General features: G+C 44.7%; 1 protein-coding gene across 1 annotated transcript in view; it reads left to right on the top strand.

The window, feature by feature from the left end:
• SETX (senataxin) overlaps positions 1–22,417 on the top strand; it is a 199,136-nt gene that overhangs the window by 93,084 nt on the left and 83,635 nt on the right. The window contains exons 10-13 of the mRNA XM_040324416.1: positions 10,840–10,948; positions 18,848–19,027; positions 19,118–19,347; positions 20,173–20,340. Coding sequence (XP_040180350.1) covers positions 10,840–10,948; positions 18,848–19,027; positions 19,118–19,347; positions 20,173–20,340 — 687 coding nt within the window. The remainder of the gene's footprint in view (positions 1–10,839; positions 10,949–18,847; positions 19,028–19,117; positions 19,348–20,172; positions 20,341–22,417) is intronic.

Raw genomic sequence — 22,417 nt, 5'->3', positions numbered from 1 at the left:
TATCGCAAAAAATGGGGGTAAATTCACAAAGGGGGGTGAATCTTCCGGTGGTTAACTGAGCAGTTACCTTCTGCTTCTTGTTTTCTGTGTAGATAGTCATGACCCAAGTCTTAAATGGCTCTGATTTATGTTCACATGCGCAGAATCTTGTGGCTCCAAGGCAGCTCAACTGAAGCTGCTTGTAAAAGATCCCTCGTACATATGCCTTTGAAAAAAGCCTTTTAGATGAGGCAATTGATAAATTTGTCACAGGGTGAAAGGTTGTTTTTAGAGGTCGACCGATATGGGTTTTTCTCTGGCCGATACCGATGCCGATATTTCAAAATCGGGGCGGCCGATGGCCGATATTTTAGGCCGATTTTTGCGGCCGATATTTTAGGCCGATTTTTTTTTTCTTTCCCATTATTTTAGAAAACCTAGGTTGGGGAGGAGGTTATTGTTTAGGGTGGAAAGGTGGAGTGCAGCCTATCAGTGTCCATCAGTGCCCACCAATGCAGCTCACCAGTGTAGCCTATCAGTGTCCATCAGTGCCACCTCATTAGTGTCCACCAGTTCAGCCTGTCAGTGCAACCTCATCAGTGCCTACCAGTTCAGCCCATTAGTGTCCATCAGTACCACCTCATTAGTGCCCACCAGTGCAGCCCATCAGTGCCACCTCATAATTATTAAAAAAGAAAAAAAAATACAATCTTAGTCATTTTAAGGAGGGGGGTACAGAGAGGTGGTTGTGGAGGAGGGAGGTACAGAGAGGTGGTTGTGGAGGAGGGAGGTACAGAGAGGTGGTTGTGGCGGAGGGAGGTACAGAGGTGGCTGTAAAGCTACCTCTCTGTACCCCCTCCTCTACAGCCACCTCTCTGTACCCGCCTCCTCCACAGCCACCTCTCTCTGTACCCGCCTCCTCCACAGCCATGTGTTGTGGAGAGGGATGGGTGGGGATGCATTGTGCCCCTTAACTTAAAATAAGGGTCACGCTGATGGGCACATTTTATGTTAAGGGGCACTCTGATGGGCACAACAAAACGTGCTCCTTAACATAAAATTTGCCCATCAGAGTGCCCCTTAACATGCAATATGCCCATCAGCGAACACATTAAAAATATACCCATCAGAGTGCCCCTTGACATAAAATTTGCCCATCACAGTGTCCCTTAATAACATAAAATGTGCCCATGAGCACATTTATTGTTATTAAGGGACACTCTGATGGGCAAATTTTATGTTAAGGGGCACTCTGATGGGTATATTTTTAATGTGTATGCTGATGGGCATATTTTATGTTAAGGGGCAATCTGATGGGCACAACAAAATGTGTCCATCAGTGTGCCTCTTAAAACAATATGCTCATCAGTGCGCACATTAAAAATATACCCATCAGAGTGCCCCTTAACATAAAAAAGTGCCCATCAGCGTGACCTTGCCCAGCAGTGTTAGTGTTGACAAAAAATAAATGCCCATAGTGATCTACATCAATGAACGAATATGCCACATACCTAGCTCGAATGCAGGGGATGCTGCAAAATAAGAAGCCGGGAAGGAGTAGCAGGGGGCGGGGTGCGCACTGGGCGTCACGCCTCTACTCGCAACGGAGAGCCAGTAGAAGACCCGGGAACCAGGAGCAGCAGGGGGTGGGGCACGCAAGGGTGACGTGAGAGACAGGCGTGGCCCCCTACTCGCAATGTGAGCACGGAGTGGACCGCGAGCTGCGGGGGAAGGACCGTGACGTCACGCCCCTACTCGCCGCCGTACGTAGACTTCCAGGACCTGCGGTGAGTAGCAGAGGCCAATGCGGATGGAGGATTCATGGCGGGGGCGGGGGCACTGGTGACTGGTCAGTACATGACTGGAAGGCAAGGGACCTCAAGGCCTGGATATTGTAGCGGCGAATCGGCCGATTTTTTCACGATAATCGGCCGATGCCGATTTCACAAAAACGGCCAAATATCGGCCGATATATCGGCCGACCGATATATCGGTCGACCTCTAGTTGTTTTTCCACAGTAGAAGGTTCCAAAATTCCATTATAGCACAGAGTTAAATAGTCATGTGGGTGCTTGCAGATAACCCGGAATTGAAATGTGTCTTTCAGAAGAATGAATCAAAAAAACAGAAGGGGGGAGCACTCACATTTGCCACTTCCGTAAATTCAGAAGACAAAAAAAGGGGCAATTACTCAAAGTAGTAGCAATTGATGGTCGGATTTTGGAGGCAAGACGGGAATATATAAAAAATATAAATTTTTATTACAAAAATTGAAATTTAACAAAGAACAATAAAGATAGTAAAACCATATAAATTGTATAGTATATATGGACAGTATCCTCTGTACATCGTCTTCCTCAGGGCGAGCAGAAGGGATTTAACAATGTAAAGATATATTTCATTGTCTGAAATGAAACCTATTACATTAACATAACATTTTTTTTTTTTTTTAAATTGAATACCTTTGTGTTAAAGTTATTGGCCCATATTTTGACCAAAAATATATTTTCCTTTGATGGGTCCCACTTCCTCCAGGTACAGGGAGTCGCTACGGGCACGTGCACCGTCCTATGCGAACCTGTACCGGGGGGGTGGGAGCGTGAACTTTTTTCCTGTGAAGAATTTACTAGTCTGCTCTGTGTTGGGGTGGTTTCGTTACATAGACGACATACTGTTCCTGTGGACAGGATCATCTAAGACTTTGCATGTGTTTATGCAATCTGAGTTAGAATAACCATAACCTTAAATTCACTATGAGCTCTAGCCAATCTAAGATTGCATTCTTTGATATATCAATTTATGTCACCAAGGACGGTACAATCAATACATCGGAAACCTATAGCAGGTAATACTATTTTACATGCTGCCAGTGCCCATCCGTTCTCGCTTGTCCACAGCATACCTTTTTAGTCAGTATTTGCGCCCTAGACGAAACTTGCTCCGACGACACAAAATTCAAACAGGAAGCTGATTTGCTAAACACTCGATTTAAAACGTAGAGGATACAGTAAAAGTTGCCTCAAAAAGGCCTTTAATAAGGCAGCTGGAAAACGTAGGGTGGATATACTTTCTAAAACGGTCAAGAAACCCACTTCCAATGTCACAAGGTTCATTACCACCTACTCTGATCAACTAGTCCAGATCCACTCCATTATGCAGAAGCAGTGGCACTTATTGTGAGTCAATCCCATCTTGGCCAAATATATAGGGCCTAATCCAGAAATTACATTTAGACGTGCCACTTCGATCCGGGATCGATTGGTACAAAGCAAATACTGTAAATCAGGTAAATCACCTGAACCTCCAGGACTTTTTAAATGTGGCAATTGCAATTTCTGTGAGTTGGTGTTGGAAGGAACAACAGTTATGCTGCCTAACGTTCAAACCCACAGATTGAAACACCACATAACTTGTCAAACAAAAGGGGTCATATACATTGTTTTTTGCCAATGCGGAAGAATGCTTCTATGTGGGGGAAGACCATTCGTCCCTTTTGGAAGCGGATAAAAGATCCTGTGTATTACACCACAAGTGACTATTAAACACCACAATAGGCCACCACGTGGCTTTTAAGCACAAATATGAACCCTATGTGTTCAAATTTGCCGCCCTAGATTGTGTTCCTGAGGACACCAGGGGCGGCAATTTAAATGATACGATCAGTTTCAAACCATTCTTGGAGATTTAAATTCTCCCCATTTCATTAGTCTGTGGGTTTTGAGCTTTCTTGTCTTTTTGATCTCCTTGATCTGTCTTTTGTTTTTTGTTTGTTTTTTTGCTCTTCTGGACCTCCCTCCTTTTGTGTATGGTATGTATGTATGTATGTATGTTTGTGTAGCCGCGGCCTCAATTACCGGCGGGCGCCAGGTCACAATTTCTTGTCGCAATTGCGACCTGGCACCTGGATGTTGTCGACCCCCTGCTTTGAGGTATTCTGGATGGCTATATTTATTATGATGCTATAGGTGATGTTAACATGCATATTTTATTATTTAATTTTAAAACCATAAAAAAAAAAAAATGTTATTGTCACAGACTCAGACCTTCTTATGTCTAAAATCATCCTATGACCACTAGGGGCATAGGATGCCTGAAGAATGATATCTTGGACTACCTGAGATGGGATTATTATGTATTTATTATCCACATTATATTCCAAGATCTGTAGGACTATTTTAAGTTGGTTGATTCTGAACTCAACGGGTTAATTGTAGATGTGACTCTTTCTATTCTTTGTGCTAATTGCCTCTATTGTGTGTGTGTGAAGATGTCCAGTGTTTATGCTTAAGAGATTGTGTATTGTACAGCAGATGAATGAAGAGTCTCACCTTGTCTGGCTAAATGATTAGATAAATTAGCTCATGTTAATTATTGTTCTGCCCGCCTCCTCTTTACTGCATATAAGATTGTGTTTTTGATTCTATTAAAGACTCCATACTTAGCACACATACAAGTCTCATCTCGTTGTGTGTTACAAGGCAGCTAAAATATCTGGTATCTATGTCGAGACTATGGGAAGCAGTATCTGACGGAAGCTTTCGATCTGGATGTGGGGACCTTCCGTGACAGTTATGTTTAATATAGTATGTTTCATTTCAGACAATGAAATATATCTTTACATTGTTAAATCCCTTCTGCTTGTTCTGAGGAAGCCCAACGGCGAAACGCGTAGACGATGTACAGAGGATACTGTCCATATATACTATACAATTTATATGGTTTTGCTATCTTTATTGTTCTTTGTTAATTTTCTATTTTTGTAATAAAATTTATATTTTTTATATATTCCCGTCTTGCCCCCAAAATCCGACCATCAATTGCTACTTCTTTGAGTAATTGCTCCTTTTTTGTATCCTTCAGAAGAATGTCATCTAGATATCCGGTGACATGCATGCCACTAAGATAGGGCTGCATCTAACGATTATTTTCATAATCGATTAGTTGGCCGATTGTTTCGATTAATCGGATAATAGCCTTAAAAAAATAATAATAAAAAAAAAAAATGCATTTTTTAATTTTTTTGGGCCAATTTGTTGTTGGGCAGATTACAAAACACAAATTGCCGCAAAAACACATTTACATGCTTTTCTGCAGCTTCTCCATTGAAGTATATTGAACCAAAAAAAACAAAATGGCACCGTTTTGTGTTAAACTCCTTGCCCTTTCCAAATACGCAGCAGCTGAAAAAAAATCATGGATGTGAATGTGTCCCATAGGAAAAGATGTAAATGAACTGTAGTGTGTTTCTGCAAAAAAACACCAAAAAACAGAGCTGTGAACCCAGGCCTGAGATGTTTAATAACATAATGGGGTTAAAAAAAAAAAAAAAAAAAAAATAAGTACAAAAAGAGCAAATACTCGCTACTGTAAGGGGTTCAGTGGGACAGTGAAAGTAAAATTTACAGTAGCGATTTGCTTTGTTGTACTATAAAGGGCTCATTTTTTTTTTAACCCCATTATGTTACTGGCCGATTAATCGATTATGAAAATTGTAATCGATTAATTTCATAATAGATTAGTTGTCGATTAATCGATTAGTTGTTTCGGCCCTACACGAAGATCTTGAAGTTCCAGTCTGTAAACAAAAAAATATATAAATACTGCAGCTGCTGACTTTTTTAATATACAGCAAGAACACGTGCCTGTCCCGGGATCCTATGATGTTGACACCCCTAGCCTATTTATCAATCTGCTTCGAGTGCAGGTGACGGCATCTGTAGTAAGGGAAACCGTAAGTGAAGCCACAGCCTGTTTCCTACTGCGCATTTGCAAGTCGCACTGTGCTTTCTGAATGGTCCCATCTTCTGGGACCTCTGTGTGTCCCAGAACGCAGCGAGGGGAAGGAGGAGGGGCCGAAAATGTATTTGATCGCCGAGTGGCGATCTTGCCTTGAAGTGGGAATGGGTACATGTCAATCATGTACCCACTCCCCCCCCAAAGGGCCAAATGTGGCAGTGGATGGAGGGTGCGAACAGAGGTTCACCTTTTGGGTGGAGCTCCGCTTTAAAGCTCCAGGTGCGTGTGGTGCTTATTTTGAAAAAAAAAATTGTATTTTCAAAAGAAAACAAGAAGAAAGTAATAATACAATTTCTTAATCATACAATATTATCACCAGTATGCCTGGGTAGGCATCAAATTGCCAATATACTAAACAATGAAAACAAAGGACTTTGTCCAAATGGACAGTGGTCAACTGCTTGATCAAGTAACTACCAATCCCTGTTAACGTGTGGTGCTTTTTTAAGCGTTCATTTAGGCCAAGCTGGCTCTAACAAACTATTTCCATTACTAAGGAATTCAGCTGCTGTCACTGTATAAATTACAGTATATAGAATCTGTTACAGAATAAAGTCTACTGTTCTGGCAGTAGTAAGGGTACACTGTGTGCTCAGAACAAAATTGAGTCGGCCTGACTACTGATCAGCCATTCATAGGAAGCCTTGTATTTTCATGAATTTAATACAAGGCTTCCTTTGATTGGCTGAGGTGGAAATTGTGATGTCATCCACCCACCTCTCCATCTCAGCCAATGTGAGAGCCTTGTATCAATTTTTAAAAATACAAGCCTTCTTGTGAATGTCTGACCAGTGTTCAGCTTGACTCAATTTTGATCCAACAGCATATGAAAAGTCCCAGCACTTCTGCTGGACCAGCGTGCTTTATACTGTATGTAGCTGATTCTACATACAGTTGTTTATACAGCGCTGACAGCAGCCGCATTTCTTAGTACTGGAAATGGTTCATTTTGGGCCACTCGGATAAACAAACTATTAAAAGTAACACACAACCTGGAGTTGGACTTAAAAATTGTAGGGCATTCATGCCATGAGATATCTCCTAGATGACCTTCTTTTAAAGGACACGCCCAAGCAAAGGTCTGTCTTCTGAAAAACCCAACTGCTCTCCCTCAAAACTTTCCCCATAGCCTCGAGACAAACCTCTGTGAGATACTCCATGGGAGTTCTAAGCCTTGTGCTGGCTTTCATTCTCCCATTTTTCCATTCGGAGCCTTTCCAATAATTCATCATCTTGTTGGCATGGAACAAGCATTTTTTTCCCCTTCACTTTACCTTCTATGCGTCAATCCAGCCAAGCAAGAAACACCCTTTGTTGGTGGATTTCCAACCCAGGCCTCTAGGTTTAACTTTTTTTTTTTTTCGAAATCAAAGATCCTCCAACACCGGCATTGTTTTTTTTTTTTATCATTCCTTGGTTTAGGCTAATCTATGTCTTTCCAACTGTGTAAATTCTGCCTTGGCTACTTCACAAAATAAAGCAAGAGAAGAAACCAGTGATTCCCATTTCTCCAAATGGACAAAAAAAACTGGTTCACAGACATGCAGTGCATGTGGAAAGTATTCGCAGCGCTTCACTTTTTCCACATTTTTGTTATGTTAGTCTTATTCCAAAATGGATAAAATTCATTATTTTCCCCAATATTCTACAAACAATACCCCATAATGACAACGTAAAAGATGTTTGAAATCTTTTGCTAATTTATTAAAAATAAAAAACAAAAATTGCATGTACATAAGTATTCATAGCCTTTGCTCATTTCTTGCCATTTACAGCCTCAAGTCTTTTTGAGTATGATGCTACAAGCTTGACACACCAATTTTTGGTCAGTTTCTCCCATTTTTCTTTGCAGCACATCCCAAGATCTATCAGGTTGGATGGGGAAGCATTGGTGCACAGCCATTTTCAGATCTCCCCAGAGATGTTCAATTGGGTTCAAGTATGGGCTCTGGCTGGGCCACTCAAGGACATTCAGAGTTGTCCCGTAGCTTTTTTATCTTGGCTGTGTGCTTAGGGTCGTTGTCCTGTTAGATGAACCCCCCCCCCCCCCCATTCTGAGGTCCAGAGCGCTCTGAAGCAGGTTTTTTTTATGAAGGATGTCTCTGTACATTAAAGGAAAAATAGTGATGCGCTGAAATCAACTTTTGTTGATATGTGTACAATATGTGCAGAATTGATACCAAAAATACACACTCAGGAGGGTATCAATAAGAAAACACAATAAAAAACAAATAAAATTGTGAGATGATCCGTAAGTGCAAAAAACAACCTCAAGTGTAGCAAATGTCCAGTTCTGAGTAGTAGTACTTATAATACAAAAAGGGTTCCACACCCACTTGCTATCACAGGCTGACGTGGTGTTGAGCTTTCAAACAAAACACAGGCAGACACCTTGAAACTTCAGATTAATAAGTGTGGACTGGTGCTTAATTACTTCCAAATGGCACAGCATATGAGGACGCCTTGCTGCTTCAGGGCGATATAGCTCAAAAGGAAAAAAGGAAAGATATGGTGCAATACTGTGGATCACAGATTAAGCATGGACAATGGCAAAAAAGCAGATGCACTCACGAATCCCCTCTTCTGATACAGCCTTTGAACATAACCTTACAAGCCACTCAGTATAGCGATCTCCTCACACGGATGAATGTCCGTTGATCGCGTCACTAGGCTCTTCCCCCACGTGTTGCATCACTCGGCACGTGACTTAAGTCACTTAATCTTCCATCTTCCCTGAAGAAACCATCCTTTTAAACCCATCAAGGAACCTCTTGAATGATCTCTCCCACAAAGTATGACACTGCATTTGTCTGTCCTATATTCAGGTGTTAACTTTTGCACATTTATGCTTGCGGCTTAATGTCACATGGTGCGCATAATTTCATTTTTTGACCCCCACAAAGTAGCCGCATTGGAGGCTAATCATGTCTGTCAGACATGCCTTTGAGTTAGTACCTCTCTTTTAAGGAGCCATTCTTCACAAGGTCAAGACCTTCTTCATAAGGTTATGTCAGTCTTCCACCTTGATGAAGACGTACTCTTCCCTCTTTGTGCCCTGCTCAAAAGCACCTAAAGAAAATTGTTTTTCGCTTCATGGTCATGGTCTGAACCATCAGAATCGATCTTAAAGCTACAGCTTTTATCAGGAAGCTGAACTCCCAGTTTGTCCTACCCTCAGGACCTTGCAAGGGACATCCTGCTTTAAATCTACCGTTGCTAGGTAGATTGGATGGCAACTCTTAGGAGCTTAGTCCTGAAGAACAAAGCTCCTCCTACACTTTTATATTCTCAAGTGAGAATGGAGAATAAGGCGCGTGATCTAACTCATTGATCAAAATGATAGTTTATTCTAAACAGAGTAGATGAGTACAAAAGAATTATTACGTATTCATAAAAACTAGGTTACAAAATATTAATTTCAAATTGGTAATGCCCATGCAAGGGCAAACGCTTAATGGTAGATTTTTATATTCCTGGGCATTCCAACATCAAGCCTTTTTTTTTCATACCTTTTACACGGTTCTATCAGGTAGATGTCCAGTCTGCTGTAGATGTCCAGTCTACTGCTGATACAGCTTTTGGGGTTCCTGCCCTGGTACTTGTGAATTGGGTCTATTTGCACATAACGGCGTATTTTTTCTTTCTTCTTTTTTTTGCATCGCTGCTACCCGAAACAAACAAAAATGAAAATGGATGAAGCATTTTCAATGTTATACTCGTGTGAAATATAGCACTCTATCTAGAACAGGTGCAATATACCACACAATTTTTGAATAAAACCAAAGTGCAAAAAGAAAAGCCTACAACAAGCTACTTGTGCTAGATAAGCACAACATGCCTCTGAGCGTAGTACACTTTATTACAGTGGATAAAGGACATTCAAACTCCACCACATGCACTCCTAGTCCTTTCATCAGGGACTTGCCTTGCATACAGTATGTGACCCACATTAATATGTATTATTAAATAGGTCCTAAGCACTTTACATCTTTTAAGAGAATTGATCCTTCTCAGCTTAGGAGAACCCCTCACATTCCGATCAAGAGAGAGATGGGACTGGAAGTCATACATGGTGTAAAATCCTTAAATTTATTAAAACTATGCATAAAAATTTAAACCTACAAGATAAACGAGATCCAACCATGCCACTCATTGTTACGTAACATCACACAGTTCTCCCTGTCCAACTCCAACTCGGGACCTCTCCTGCTCACCAGGGACACAACTGAAGCCTCGCTTCTCACCACAGGTGTGTGTGTGTATGTAAAAAAAGTGTATGTATTAGATTCTGATGCTAGTATTTTTTTGGAGTAGCACAGAGGATAAAAGGAACATTAAGGCTTGTATGAGGGGGGGGGGGGGGACTGACCTATGTTTAAATAATAATAAAAAAAAATGCAAAACTAATTTTTTTTTTTTTTAATATGATGGAAGAGAGCAAAGTGGGGAAATCGCTCAACAGTAAAACCGTAAAGCCCAAAATATATAATTGGAGGTCTTCTGGCAGGGGAATGCATTTTAAAGTGGCATTCTATTCAAGGTGTTGCATTCCAAACAAAGGCTCCCCAGAATACAGGGGGCCCTTTTAGATCCTCTGAAATTGATAGTTGTTGGTTTGTTCAGCTTGTAGGAGTGAAGAAAGATTGCCTTGTGCAAGTTACGATTTGATCCAGACTTAAGCCACCAATGCGCACATTTTTTTTTCTTACATTTTTGTTTATCCTGCGAGCTGAATAAATCTCTTCTCTTTCCACGCTATACAGTGGGTATGGATGAATCTCTGTAGCTATTGTATTTTGACAGCCTTTGCTCCTTTCCCACTGAGCAGAACAGCAGGGGGAGTAAAGGACAGGTGAATATGTGGTGCTGGGGAAGGGGAGAACAGACAGGTTTGCTTTAAAGTTGTATCAGGTCTCTGTGGGAATGTATTTCTAAATATTTTTTCTGGATTGTTCCATCCCAGGATGGCATAGAGGTTGCACATTTTTAATACATTGCACATTTAATAAGATACAGTGAGGTATAAACTTTTTTATTTATTTTTTCTGACACTTTTTCCAACAGCTGGCACAGGAATGGGCATTAAAACAACCTTCACTGACTTCCTACTTGTGCAAGCTTCACTTGCAAAATTTCTACAGTGAAAACCAGATGAACAGAGGAGAATTCCAAGGTGAGATAGTTTAAATATTGCATTTGCTTAATTTTCACAATGCAACCGTGATCAAATGTGAAAATATTTACTTCTCCAAATGCCTGCTGTCAAAAAAGCAAATGTGCAACTGGTCTTTTGGTTCCGACATTGTGCTTGCATAAGGACCAGACCTATTTTTCAAACTTGTTTACAAGTTAAAAATGTTTTATTTTTTTCTAGAAAATTTCATTGGAACCTCAAATTATATTTTAAGATTTGTTGTTGCAAGAATTTTCTCACACCGTATTTGCGCAGTGATTTTACAAGCGCATTATTTTTTTGGGGGAAAAAATACACTTGTTGAATAAAAAATAAATAAAATAAGACAACAGTAAAGTTAGCACTATTTTTTTCTATATTGCGAAAGATAATGTTGCGCTGAGTAAATTGATGCCCAACATGTCATGCTTCAAAATTGGCCAACCAGTTGGTCCAGGGCCTTGTGTGTGATGCCACTCTGGAAGATATCCATAGCCTTTGTGTCTGCGGTGGTATTGCGCCACCTGATTTGGCTGAAATGCTGGTCCGCTGACCAAGCATTCAAAATAGCTCTGGCAGATTTGCCCTTCAAAGTTGGGAGGCTTTTTGGTACCTCGCTGGACGACATTATTAAGTATGTCACTGGAGGAAAGAGCACTCTCCTCCCTCAGTCCACCAAGGGGAGGGAGCCGCGCCGTAAGCCGGGTCCTTTATTTTTCACGCAGAAGCGGAATTTTCGCCAGTCAGGGCCCGCGGGTAGACCCTCCCAGGCTGAAAAATGCTCAGCAGGGGGACAGAAGCGTCCCTGGGTGCGTAAGCCGAACAAGCCGTCACCCAAACCCGCCACCGCATGAAGTTTTGCCCCCCGTCCGACTCATTGGTGGGGGGACGGCTTTGCAGGTTCATGGCTCGTGGACCTCCCTGTTGTCCGACTAGTGGGTCTGTGAGGTGGTCACTTCGGGGGTTCAAGATTGAGTTTCTTTCCTGTCCGCCGAACCGATTCTTTCCCTCAAATCTCCCCCTCCTTCGGCTTGTCGGTCTGCCCTATTGTAAGTAGTGCAAGACTTACTGAGTTGCGGCATTATTTTACCTGTTCCGCGGGACAAGAGGTTTCAGGGATTTTATTCCAATCTGTTTGTGTTCCCGAAGGACAAAGTCTGTCCAATCTTAGACCTCAAAGCCCTAAATGCCTTTGTAAGAGTACGGAAGTTCCGTATGGAATCAATCCGTTATGTAGTGGCTGCGCTCCATCCAGGCTACTTTCTGGCGTCCTTGGTTATCAAGGACGCATACTTGCATGTCCCAATTTGTGCAGGAAACCAGATGTTTCTGCGATCGGCGAAGACCACTATCAGTTTGTGGCTCTTCCCTTTGGCCTAGTGTCAGCACCAAGAGTCTTCACCAAGGTTCTCACCCCGATTCTAGCTTTGCTGAGACAGTGAGGCATTGCCATCGTGGACTACTTGGACGATCTTCTTCTGAGAGCAGCTTCTGGCTCAGAATTGGAAGTAGATGTGTCTATAGCCAACCAGACCCTCCGAGAATTTGGTTGGGTGTTAAACATCAGGAAGTCGGTCCTGGTACCGACTCAGCGTTTGAAATACCTGGGGTTGATTTTGGATTCCGGAGGCGAGAGTTTTCCTTCCCTTGGAAAAATTTCAGAGTCTGCGGTGAAGCTGTTGGCATCCCACAAATGGTCGTCTCTCCGTTTTTGCATGCGAGTCCTGGGCCTCATGGTAGCCTCCTTTTGAGGCGGTACCGTATGCCCAATTCCACACTCGAGTAATGCAGAGGGAGAATCTGTCCAAATGGAACAAATCTCCATCGTCTCTGGATCACCAGATTAAGGTAGGCCAACTAGTCAGTCTCTCTGACTTGGTGGCTGAGATCCCCGGCTCTTTGGTCCAGGAAGTCTTTTCTTCCCTTCCAGTGGATGGGGATTATGACGGACGCAAGCCTCAGTTTGGGGGGGAGCGTCTGGGGGGTCCAGTCGGCCCAGGGTCTTGTCTGCCGATCGATGTCCTGGAAGTTTGGGCGATCAGTCTGTGCCTCTCCTCGTGGTCGAGGAGGTTGCAAGGTCGCCCAATCAGGATCCAGCCGAACAACGCCAATGGCGGTTGCTTATATCAACCTTCAGGGGGAAACACGGAGCTCCGTTGCAGCGGGGGAGGTCGCTCACATCCTAAGGTAGAACGAAAGAAGTGTGTCGGCTGTCTACATTCCAGGCATGGAAAATTGGCAGGCGGACTACCTAAGTCGCCAGATGCTGGATCAGGGGGAATGGTCATTGCATCCGGAGGTGTTTCAACTCCTTTGCAGGAGGTGGGGTACACCGGACGTGGATCTCCTGGCCTCTCGACCTCAACCGCAAGGTGTCAAGATTCGTGGCCTGGTCCAGAGATCTCTGGGCAGACGCGTTGATGGCCCCATGGTGTCAGTATTGGCTACTTTATGCCTTTCCCCCACTTAAGTTACTTCCTCGTCTGCTCTGCAGAGTGGAGGCCGAGGGGATCCCGATGATCCTAATCACTCTTGATTGGCCCCAGCGTCCTTGGTACGCCCATTTCGTGCGCCTGGTGGCGGATGCACCCTGGCGGATGCCAATGCGGGAGGACCTTCTGTCTCAAGGTCCCATACTTCATCCTGCTTTACAATTGCTGATTTTAACGGCATGGCTATTGAAAGCCAGGTACTAAGGGACCGTGGTCTTTCCGGCTTGGTCATCTCAACTATGTTAAGGGCAAGGAAGATCTACCATCGCACCTGGAACGCCTACATCTTTGTGCGAAGAGATGGGGTGGTGTCCACGGACATATTCGGTTTCCAGGGTCCTGCTGTGTTTTACAGCGTGGAGTGTTCTTTCAGCGCCCTTTAGCGGCTCATTATCTGGTGGGTACCTTTTTGTGCAGGGGGTTTGTCATGTACTTCCCCCTATTAAACCACCTCTTCCTCCATGGGATCTGAATCTGGTGCTCTCGGTTCTTCAGGAACCTCCCTTTGAAAACATCAGAGAGATCCCTCTCTTGACACTGTCTCAGAAGGTGGCCTTTTTAGTGGCCATTACATCTGTCAGACGTGTTTTTGAATAGGCGGCCTTGTCTTGCAAGTCACCATACTTGGTCCTCCATAAGAAAAAAACGGTGTTGCGCCCACAACCTTCCTTTCTTCTGAAGGTGGTTTCGGCCTTCCATCTTAACAGGTACATTGTACTTCCATCCTTGTGTCCTCGGCTGGCGCATCCTAAGGAGGTTGCGCTTCATACTTTGGACATGTTACGTGCCTTGCGTGGGTGTACCTGTCTGCTACGGCTCCGTTCCGGAGGTCTGACTCGCTATTTGTGTCAGTGTCTGGTTCACAGAAGGGCCTGGTGGTCTCGTCGGCCACCATTTCTCGGATCAGGCAGACCGTCATACAGGCCTTTGCCCTTAAGGGGCGGGCGTCTGTGGACCCTCCCGTGTCCAGATTGAGCAAGGCCACCACATTGCCTGTGGAAGGGGCTCCTGCATTTAAGGACCCTGCTGATAGGAGAGTGGAGGCTGTGGCCCGCTCCCTCTTCACTGTACGGGGTTCGGCCGTGAGGCCGGTTCTGGCCGGGACTCTGGTGTCGCAGACTCTGACCGAAAGGGCGAAGCTTCTGCTGCAGGAGCTGGAGGAACGGGATGCTTTCGAGACCTGTAAGGACCTAGCTGAACAATTGGTTCAGAGTCTGAAGTTCGTCTGTGAGTCGGTCCTGGATACGCTCCCCTTGCTTTCCAGGGCTTCTGCCTATGCGGTGGTATTGTGCCGCCTTGTGTGGCTGAAATGCTGGTCTGCGGACCAGTCCTCAAAGAAGGCCTTAGTGGATTTGCCCTTTAAGGGTGAGCGGCTTTTTGGGGCATCCCTGGATGACATCATTAAGGATGCCACAGGTGGTAAGAGCACACTGCTCCCACGATCTGGGAAGGGCAAGGAGCCTCACCGTAAGCAAGGGCCCTCCTTTACTGCTCCCAAGCGGTTTTTTTTTCGTGCGCCCAGCGCGGCGAGAAAAGGTCCAAGGTGCTAAGGCCCCTGCTGCGGGGCAGAAGCGCACCTGGTACCGCAAGCCCAACAAGCCTGCGGACAAGCCTGCTTCCGCATGAAGGTCTGCCCCGCCCGGGTAGGGGGGCCGGCTTCGCGAATTTGCGGCTCGGTGGAGGTCTCTTCTTTCCGACCGTTGGGTTTGCGAAGTAGTTGCCTCGGGGTACAAGATAGAGTTTCTCTCTTGTCTGCCAAACAGATTCTTTCCTTCCAACCTCCAGCTTCCTCCGGATCGCCGGCAGGCTCTGGCAGGGGGCTGTCCAGGATCTATTGGGCAGGGGAGTGATTGTGCCAGTTCCCTCGCAGGAACGGTTTAAGGGGTTTTACTCCAATCTGTTCGTGGTCCCCAAGAAGGACGGGGTCCGCCCAATCCTGGACCTCAAGGCCCTCAACTGTTTTTTGTCAAGGTGCAAAAATTCAGGATGGAGTCGATTCGCTCGGTCATAGCGACACTCCATCAGGAGGACTTTCTGGCGTCCTTGGATATCATGGACGCGTACCTGCATGTTTCCATATGCGCAAAGCACCAGAGATTTCTGCGCTTTGCGATCAGAAAGGACCACTTTCAATTTGTGGCCCTCCCGTTCGGCTTGGCCTCGGTACCACGGGTTTTCACAAAGGTGCTAGCCCCGATACTAGCCCTGCTGAGACAGCGAGGGATCGCTATTGTGGGTTACCTGGACGACCTTCTCCTGCGAGCTTCCTCTGGCTCAGAATTAGAGGAGGACGTGTCCATCACGTATCAAACTCTCCAAGAGTTTGGCTGGCTTCTGAATATCCAGAAGTCGGTGTTGGTTTCGTCCCAGAGTCTGGAATACCTGGGACTAGTCCTGGATTCCGCGAAAGCAAGGGTTTTTCTCCCGACGGAAAAACTGAAGACCCTGCAATCTGCAGTAAAGCAGTTGTCGACCCAGAAGTGGTCGTCTCTTCGTTTCTGCATGAGAGTTCTGGGTCTGATGGTGGCCTCTTTTGAGGCAGTCCCGTATGCCCAATTCCACACCAGGGAGCTACAGAAGGAAATTCTGTCTCGTTGGGACAAGCTCCCGTCTTCTCTGGATTACCAGAGAGTGGAAGCCAAAGGGGATTCCAGCAATCCTGATCGCCCCAGACTGGCCGTGCCGCTCCTGGTACGTGGACCTGGTACATCTGGTGGCAGATGCCCCCTGACGTCTACCTCTGAGAGAAGATCTTCTGTCGCAGGGTCCGATCTTCCACCCTGCTTTAGTCGCTGGCTTTAACGGCATGGCTGTTGAGAGCCAGGTGCTGAAGGACCGAGGCCTATCAGGCTCGGTGGTTTCTACCATGCTGCGTGCACAGAAGTCTACCTCACGTAGGATTTATCATCGTACGTAGAAGGCCTACATCTCTGTGTGAGGAGATGAAGTGGCACCCCCGTACATACGTGGTGTCCCGGATTCTGCTGTTTATACAGCGGGGAATGGAACAGGCTCTCGCCTTGAGTACAGTCAAGAGTCAGATTTCTGCTCTGGCTGTTTACTTTCAGCGTCCCTTGGCAGCGCACTTCTTGATACGCACATTTGTGCAGGGGGTCCGGCATGGGGCCCCTCCGGTGCCCCCTCCACTGCCCCCATGGGACCTGAATTTGGTCCTTTCGGTGCTTTAACAAGCTTCCTTTGAGGACATTCGGAAGATCCCCTTGTTGACTCTGTCACATAAGTTGGTTTTTCTGGTAGCGATTACCTCGATCAGAAGTGTATCTGAACTGGCGGCCTTGTCCTGCAAGGCCCCCTACTTGGTCATCCATAAGGATAAGGTGGTGCTGCGTCCGCAGCCTTATTTTCTCCCGAAGGTTGTTTCGGCTTTTCACATTGAGGACATTGTTCTTCCATCCTTGTGTCCTCAGCCAAAAAAACAGAAGGAGGCCACTTTACATTCCCTGGATGTGGTTCGGGCCCTCCGAGTGTACTTATCGACGATGGCTTCGTTCCGGAAGTCGGACTCACTGTTCGTGTCTGTGACTGGTCCTAGAAAGGGCCTGGCAGTCTCATCGGCCACCATTTCTAGGTGGATCCGACAGGTTGTGCTTCAGGCCTATGTCCTGAAGGGGCGGGTGCCTCCTTTTCGGGTCACGGCGCATTCGACCAGGGCGATCGGTGCCTCTTGGGCTTTCTGACATCCAGCCTCTGTGTTGCATGTGTGTAAGGCAGCGACCTGGTCGTCGGTCCACACTTTTTCAAGGTGGATGTGAGTGCATCTTCTGATGCCTCCTTCGGCCGCAGGGTGTTTGGGGTGAAGCTTGGTTTGCGGTGTTGTTTTTCCCACTCCTCTAATTTTTTGACACCGAACTCTCCTGGAAGGAAGCGGATATAAACCTACAGTCAAAGGCTGCTGTGTCCATCCATGAACTTGGAGAAATGGATTTTACAGTGAGTACAAAAATCCTATTTTTTTTCGCCGTACGTACTGTTTAATTTGTTATTTTCTCCCTGGGTTCTGATTCCCGCGGGATTGGGCGTTACTATTGCGAGCTTAGATGATTGACGTGTTGTGAAAAGCTTCCCATGGCGCATAAAGCTTGTCACCCGTTTTCCGTAAATAGCCGACCTGTGAGTCGGCTCTATTCGGCGCCTGCGCAGTCGGCTCTACACAGCGGGCGCAGGCGCCGTGTAGTGCCGACTCGCAGGTCGGCTATTTACGGAAAACTGGTGACGCGCTTTATGCGCCATGGGAAGTTTTTCACAACACGTCAATCATCTAAGCTCGCAATAGGAACTCCCAGTCCCGCGGGAATCCGAACCCAGAAGCCTGGGTGAAAATAACGATTAAACGGTACGTACGGCGGAATTTTTTTTTTTTACCAGCATACTTTTTTTTAAGTATTCTATAGAATTTTTTTGAAATGGGCAAACACGTCTGAACCCATGTGTTTTTTTTTTTTGTTTTGTTCATTGTGAAGAGGGCTTTCCTTCCGTATCTGTGTCTGAGTGCAATCTGGGCTTGCAAAATTTAAACTACTGCTTTCTGCAATCGGATTTGCTGTTGTCATACCTGAATGATCATATTGGACTTTTCCAGTTCAACTATAACACCATAGATTTGACAGACCATTTCATAGGCCTGTTTGGTTTAATGTCAGGAGCCTCTTTTTCAAATCACTGCTCATTTCACTAAGAGCAATATGAACCTCTTCAGTGTACAGCTCTTGCCAGCTTGTCCTCGCTTTACATGGTCCATATCACTGGTCATTTCACTAGAGCAGTAGGAACGTTGCAGACTATAAAATTGTGCTTCTGCCTCTCGGGTGTGCAAACTGCCAACTTGTCCTCCTGTTCTGTTCACCAAGTTCTGTTCTGTGAACTAGATGGCTTAGCTTGTGACCTTGTTTGACTGACTGAAAGCTTATAAGCAGCTATATGATCAGCTGGCCCTAGTCTTAGCGCTACTGGCAGATATCGCCAAATGAACACTTAGAAAAAAAAGTTTATTTTGTAATCACGGTAAAATCCCTTTCTTCAATGGTTCCTTTGGAGACACATGTTAAGTTAATAGTGGTCAGACCTGTTGCCTGTGATAAAATGCAAACCTTACATGACATTACATTCAACAGTTGGCTTCATCTGAGGTTAACCTAGAGTGGAGAGGGTTATGTCCTGTAGAACCATCCATATGCTTTCTTAGTGCCAAATTTAGTGAGAGGGCTTGTATCCAATTGTCTATTGTGTTCCGTAGCAAATTACAGAAACAATTACATTTATGAGTAAACAAATAAGGCTGCAGTTCACTATCAAGAAAGTGCACCCAGTCTGACACTGTTCTTTACCTATTCTAGATATTATACCTGTAAACAATATGCTTATCAAACTTGTGTATTTATTCCAACAGTCTTGATTCGAAATGTGGATTTAAATATGCAGTGGCTCCCAAAAGAAGGCGATCTTGTATTCCTGCTAGTGCCTGAGCCTCCAGGCACATCGCCCAGAGAAGAGAGTGAGTCACAAGGACCCATAACTTACAACACTGGTCATGTGTCCCGTTTTACGCGCACTCAATACACACAGACCTGTAAGTACCGAGCAGTCAGTCTTGTGAGAATGTGTTGCTGATATCCTGCTTAACTTGTGACATTAATGCATTCTCTGTACTGTCTTGCAGTGGAGAAGGAGCAGTACACACTGTGTGAGCTGAGCATTCACACCCATATAAATCTCTTGCCTTACTGCAAGCAACAAGTACAGTGTGCAGTGATTGGCAGCTTGATAACTACTCAGAGGCAGTACAAAGCTATGATTCAGCTGCAGAGGAACCCTTTATTTAAGCCTATTATCTGTCCTACCCCAAATGATTTCCTTCCACGAAATAAGCTTGAAAACCAGGGCAATTTGGTAAGTCACGTTTTTTTCCCTTATTTGTACTAATAGTTAAAAAGAAGTTGGCATCAAAGACTCTGCAGACTATAAGAATCTGGTGACCATACTACTGACTGAAGTTCAGTGACCCAGTAAATCATATATACAAACTGTATTTATTTTACATTAAAGTGGTTGTAAACCCTCACATATACTCTGCAAAGTGAATAGCCTCAGGTGATATACAGAGATGAAACCAATCTCCCTACATAAGTTTTACATGTTTATCTGCAGTATTCTCTTCTCTACATGCATTCAAAACTGCAGATTTGTGATAAAATCTTTCTGCATTTGTCAGTATCACAAAGGAGGGGGGTGGATAGCTGTGTGTGAGAACTGATTGGAGGAAAGGGACACAGCCCAACAATAAAGGAACATACAGAGCTGTGTTCTGAATAGTCCAGCTCTGTTCTGACCTCCCTCCATCACAAATGTATCTGATGTGTCTGAAAACTTTTCAGAAGTGACTCATGCTGATGAGAGGAACAAAGCACCAGAGAGAAATGACACTTGGACAAGCACTACAGATATACGTACTTTGCTCAGATTTTATAACCACTTTAGGGGATTTGGGGTGAAGTTTTGGTTTTGGTATATTGGGTTATGCTACTGCCTTCAGTAGATTGGACACTGGCAAGCAAAAATATGTAATCACAGCCTATTATAACCTCTGCCACTAGAGTCCTAGGAGGACGCATGCATTTACTTTCCTGAGAGCTGCAAAACCTTTTCTGAATGTTTATCAAAATCGCTCTCTAGCTCTCGCTCGGTACAAAATCCTAATTATATTCTCCTTCTCAGCTTCCCGTTTCGAGAGAGTACAACAGTGACCAAAGAAACGCCATTGAGAATGCCTATGCTATGGTGACACAGCACCCCCGATTGCCAAGAATATGTATGATCTATGGACCTCCTGGCACTGGAAAATCCAAGACTATTGTTGGCCTGCTCTATAGAATTCTCATGGAGGTACATAGAATTGTACAATTTAATGCAAAGCTGTCATGGCTCTTCAGTTGTATCAAAGGTTACGTAAATATCTCATTCGCTGCGTTTTTATTCCTGGCTGCTCTCCTCCTGGCTTTAGATTGAAGGAGAGCGAACACATGACCATCTATGTAACATCAGAGAGCAGTCATGTGACCAGGTCCGTGGAAAAAACAGCTATTGCGGTATATGGAAGCTTAATTTTACAATATCGCCCCGTGCACACGGTCGAACATGTCCGCTGAAACCGTGTGTACGGTGAAACGGTGTACGGTGAAACCGTGTGTACGGCCTAGCGGACAGGTTTCCAGCGGACAAAAGTTTCTTGGCAAGCTAAGAAACTTGTCCGCTGGAAACATGTCCGTCGGACATGTCCGATGGTTAGTACACCTAATCGTACATGTCCTAATCGTACATGTCCGCTGGTTATGACGTGTAACCAGCGTCCCGAAATCCCGCGCATGCGTCAAAATTGATTCGATGCATGCGTGGAAGCATTGCACTTCCGTGTTTGAGAACGTCGGTGTCTTCTACGTCACCGCGTTCTCTGTCCGCGGGGATTTTGGTCTGATGGTGTGTACACACATCAGACCAAAAACTCCCAGGAGACATGTCCGATAAACGATCTGCGGACCGTTTTCATCGGACATGTCTCCTCGTGTGTACGGGGCCTAAGACTGACACAGGAGAAGCAGTATGGAAGGGGCTGGCAGTAATTATTTATTTTTTTCTTAACTGTAGAGAATGCTGGCAGCACTGTCCCAGGAGACTGGGGGGTCTCCTGGGATTGCATGTGGAGGGGAGCTGTATACTGTAAAGGGGGCTGTTAATTATTATTTTTTCCTTAAAGGTTGCTCTTAAAATTAGTGTGCATGTTATACTCTGATAAATATGTTAATTTTTAAAGCAGGGAATGTGTCATTCACTGTACATCACTGGGGTGTGTGTGTGTGTATGTGTGTATGTGTGTGTGTATATATATATATATATATATATATATATATATATATATATATATATATATATATATATATATATATATATATTATATATATACACACACAGTTTGACAAATTTGCTTGGAATCTAGGAGCCAGCTAAAAAAGTTAGGAGCCAGAAAATGCGCCCTGTCCCGACGAGCTCGCGCGCAGAAGCGAACACATACGTGAGTAGCGCCCGCATATGTAAACGGTATTCAAACCACATGTGAGGTATCGCCGCGATCGTTAAAGCGAGAGCAATAATTCTAGCTCTAGACCTCCTCTGTAACTCAAAACATGCAACCTGTAGATTTTTTTTTAAACGTCGCCTATGGAGATTTTAAAGGGTAAAAGTTTGTCGGCATTCCACGAGCAGACGCAATTTTGAAACGTGACATGTTGGGTATCAATTTCCTCGGCGTAACATTATCTTTCACAATATAAAAAAAAATTGGGATAGCTTTACTTAAAAAATGTTTTCCCCAAAAAAGTGCACTTGTAAGACCGTTGCGCAAATATGGCGTGACAGAAAGTATTGCAACGATCGCCATTTTATTCTCTAGGGTGTTGGAACCCCCAAACATTATATATATTTGTTATTCTAATTCGAGGGAAGAAGTGAAAATAGTAAAAAATTACACACATTAGAATTGCTGTTTAACTTGTAATGCCAACGGCCACCACCAGATGACGCCAGCTCACAGAAGGAAGAGCTTGGGACTTCACAAAGCCGCAGCCTCAATTACCGGCCGTTGCGCGCCCGCCACGATCACGCGGTGGGGGCGCACGGAGACACAGGATCCTGTGCCTCCTTGCACTCCCCCGCCGCGGCCGGTAATTGAGGCCGCGGCTTCGCGGCCTCAATTACCGGCGGGCACCAGGTCACAATTTCTTGTCGCCAATACGACCTGGCGCCCGGATATTGTCTACCCCTGTGTGTATGTAATATATATATATATGCATACATGCATACATACATAATCTCTAGTTCATGTATTTTATCCGCTTGCCAACTGCCTCACGCAGTTATACGTCGGTAGAATGGCACAGGCAGGCAAAGCAACGTGTATATACACGTT

Source organism: Rana temporaria, chromosome 9 (assembly GCF_905171775.1).
Source record: "Rana temporaria chromosome 9, aRanTem1.1, whole genome shotgun sequence".
NCBI lineage: Eukaryota > Metazoa > Chordata > Amphibia > Anura > Ranidae > Rana > Rana temporaria.
This window is presented reverse-complemented; position numbering and strand designations above follow the sequence as displayed.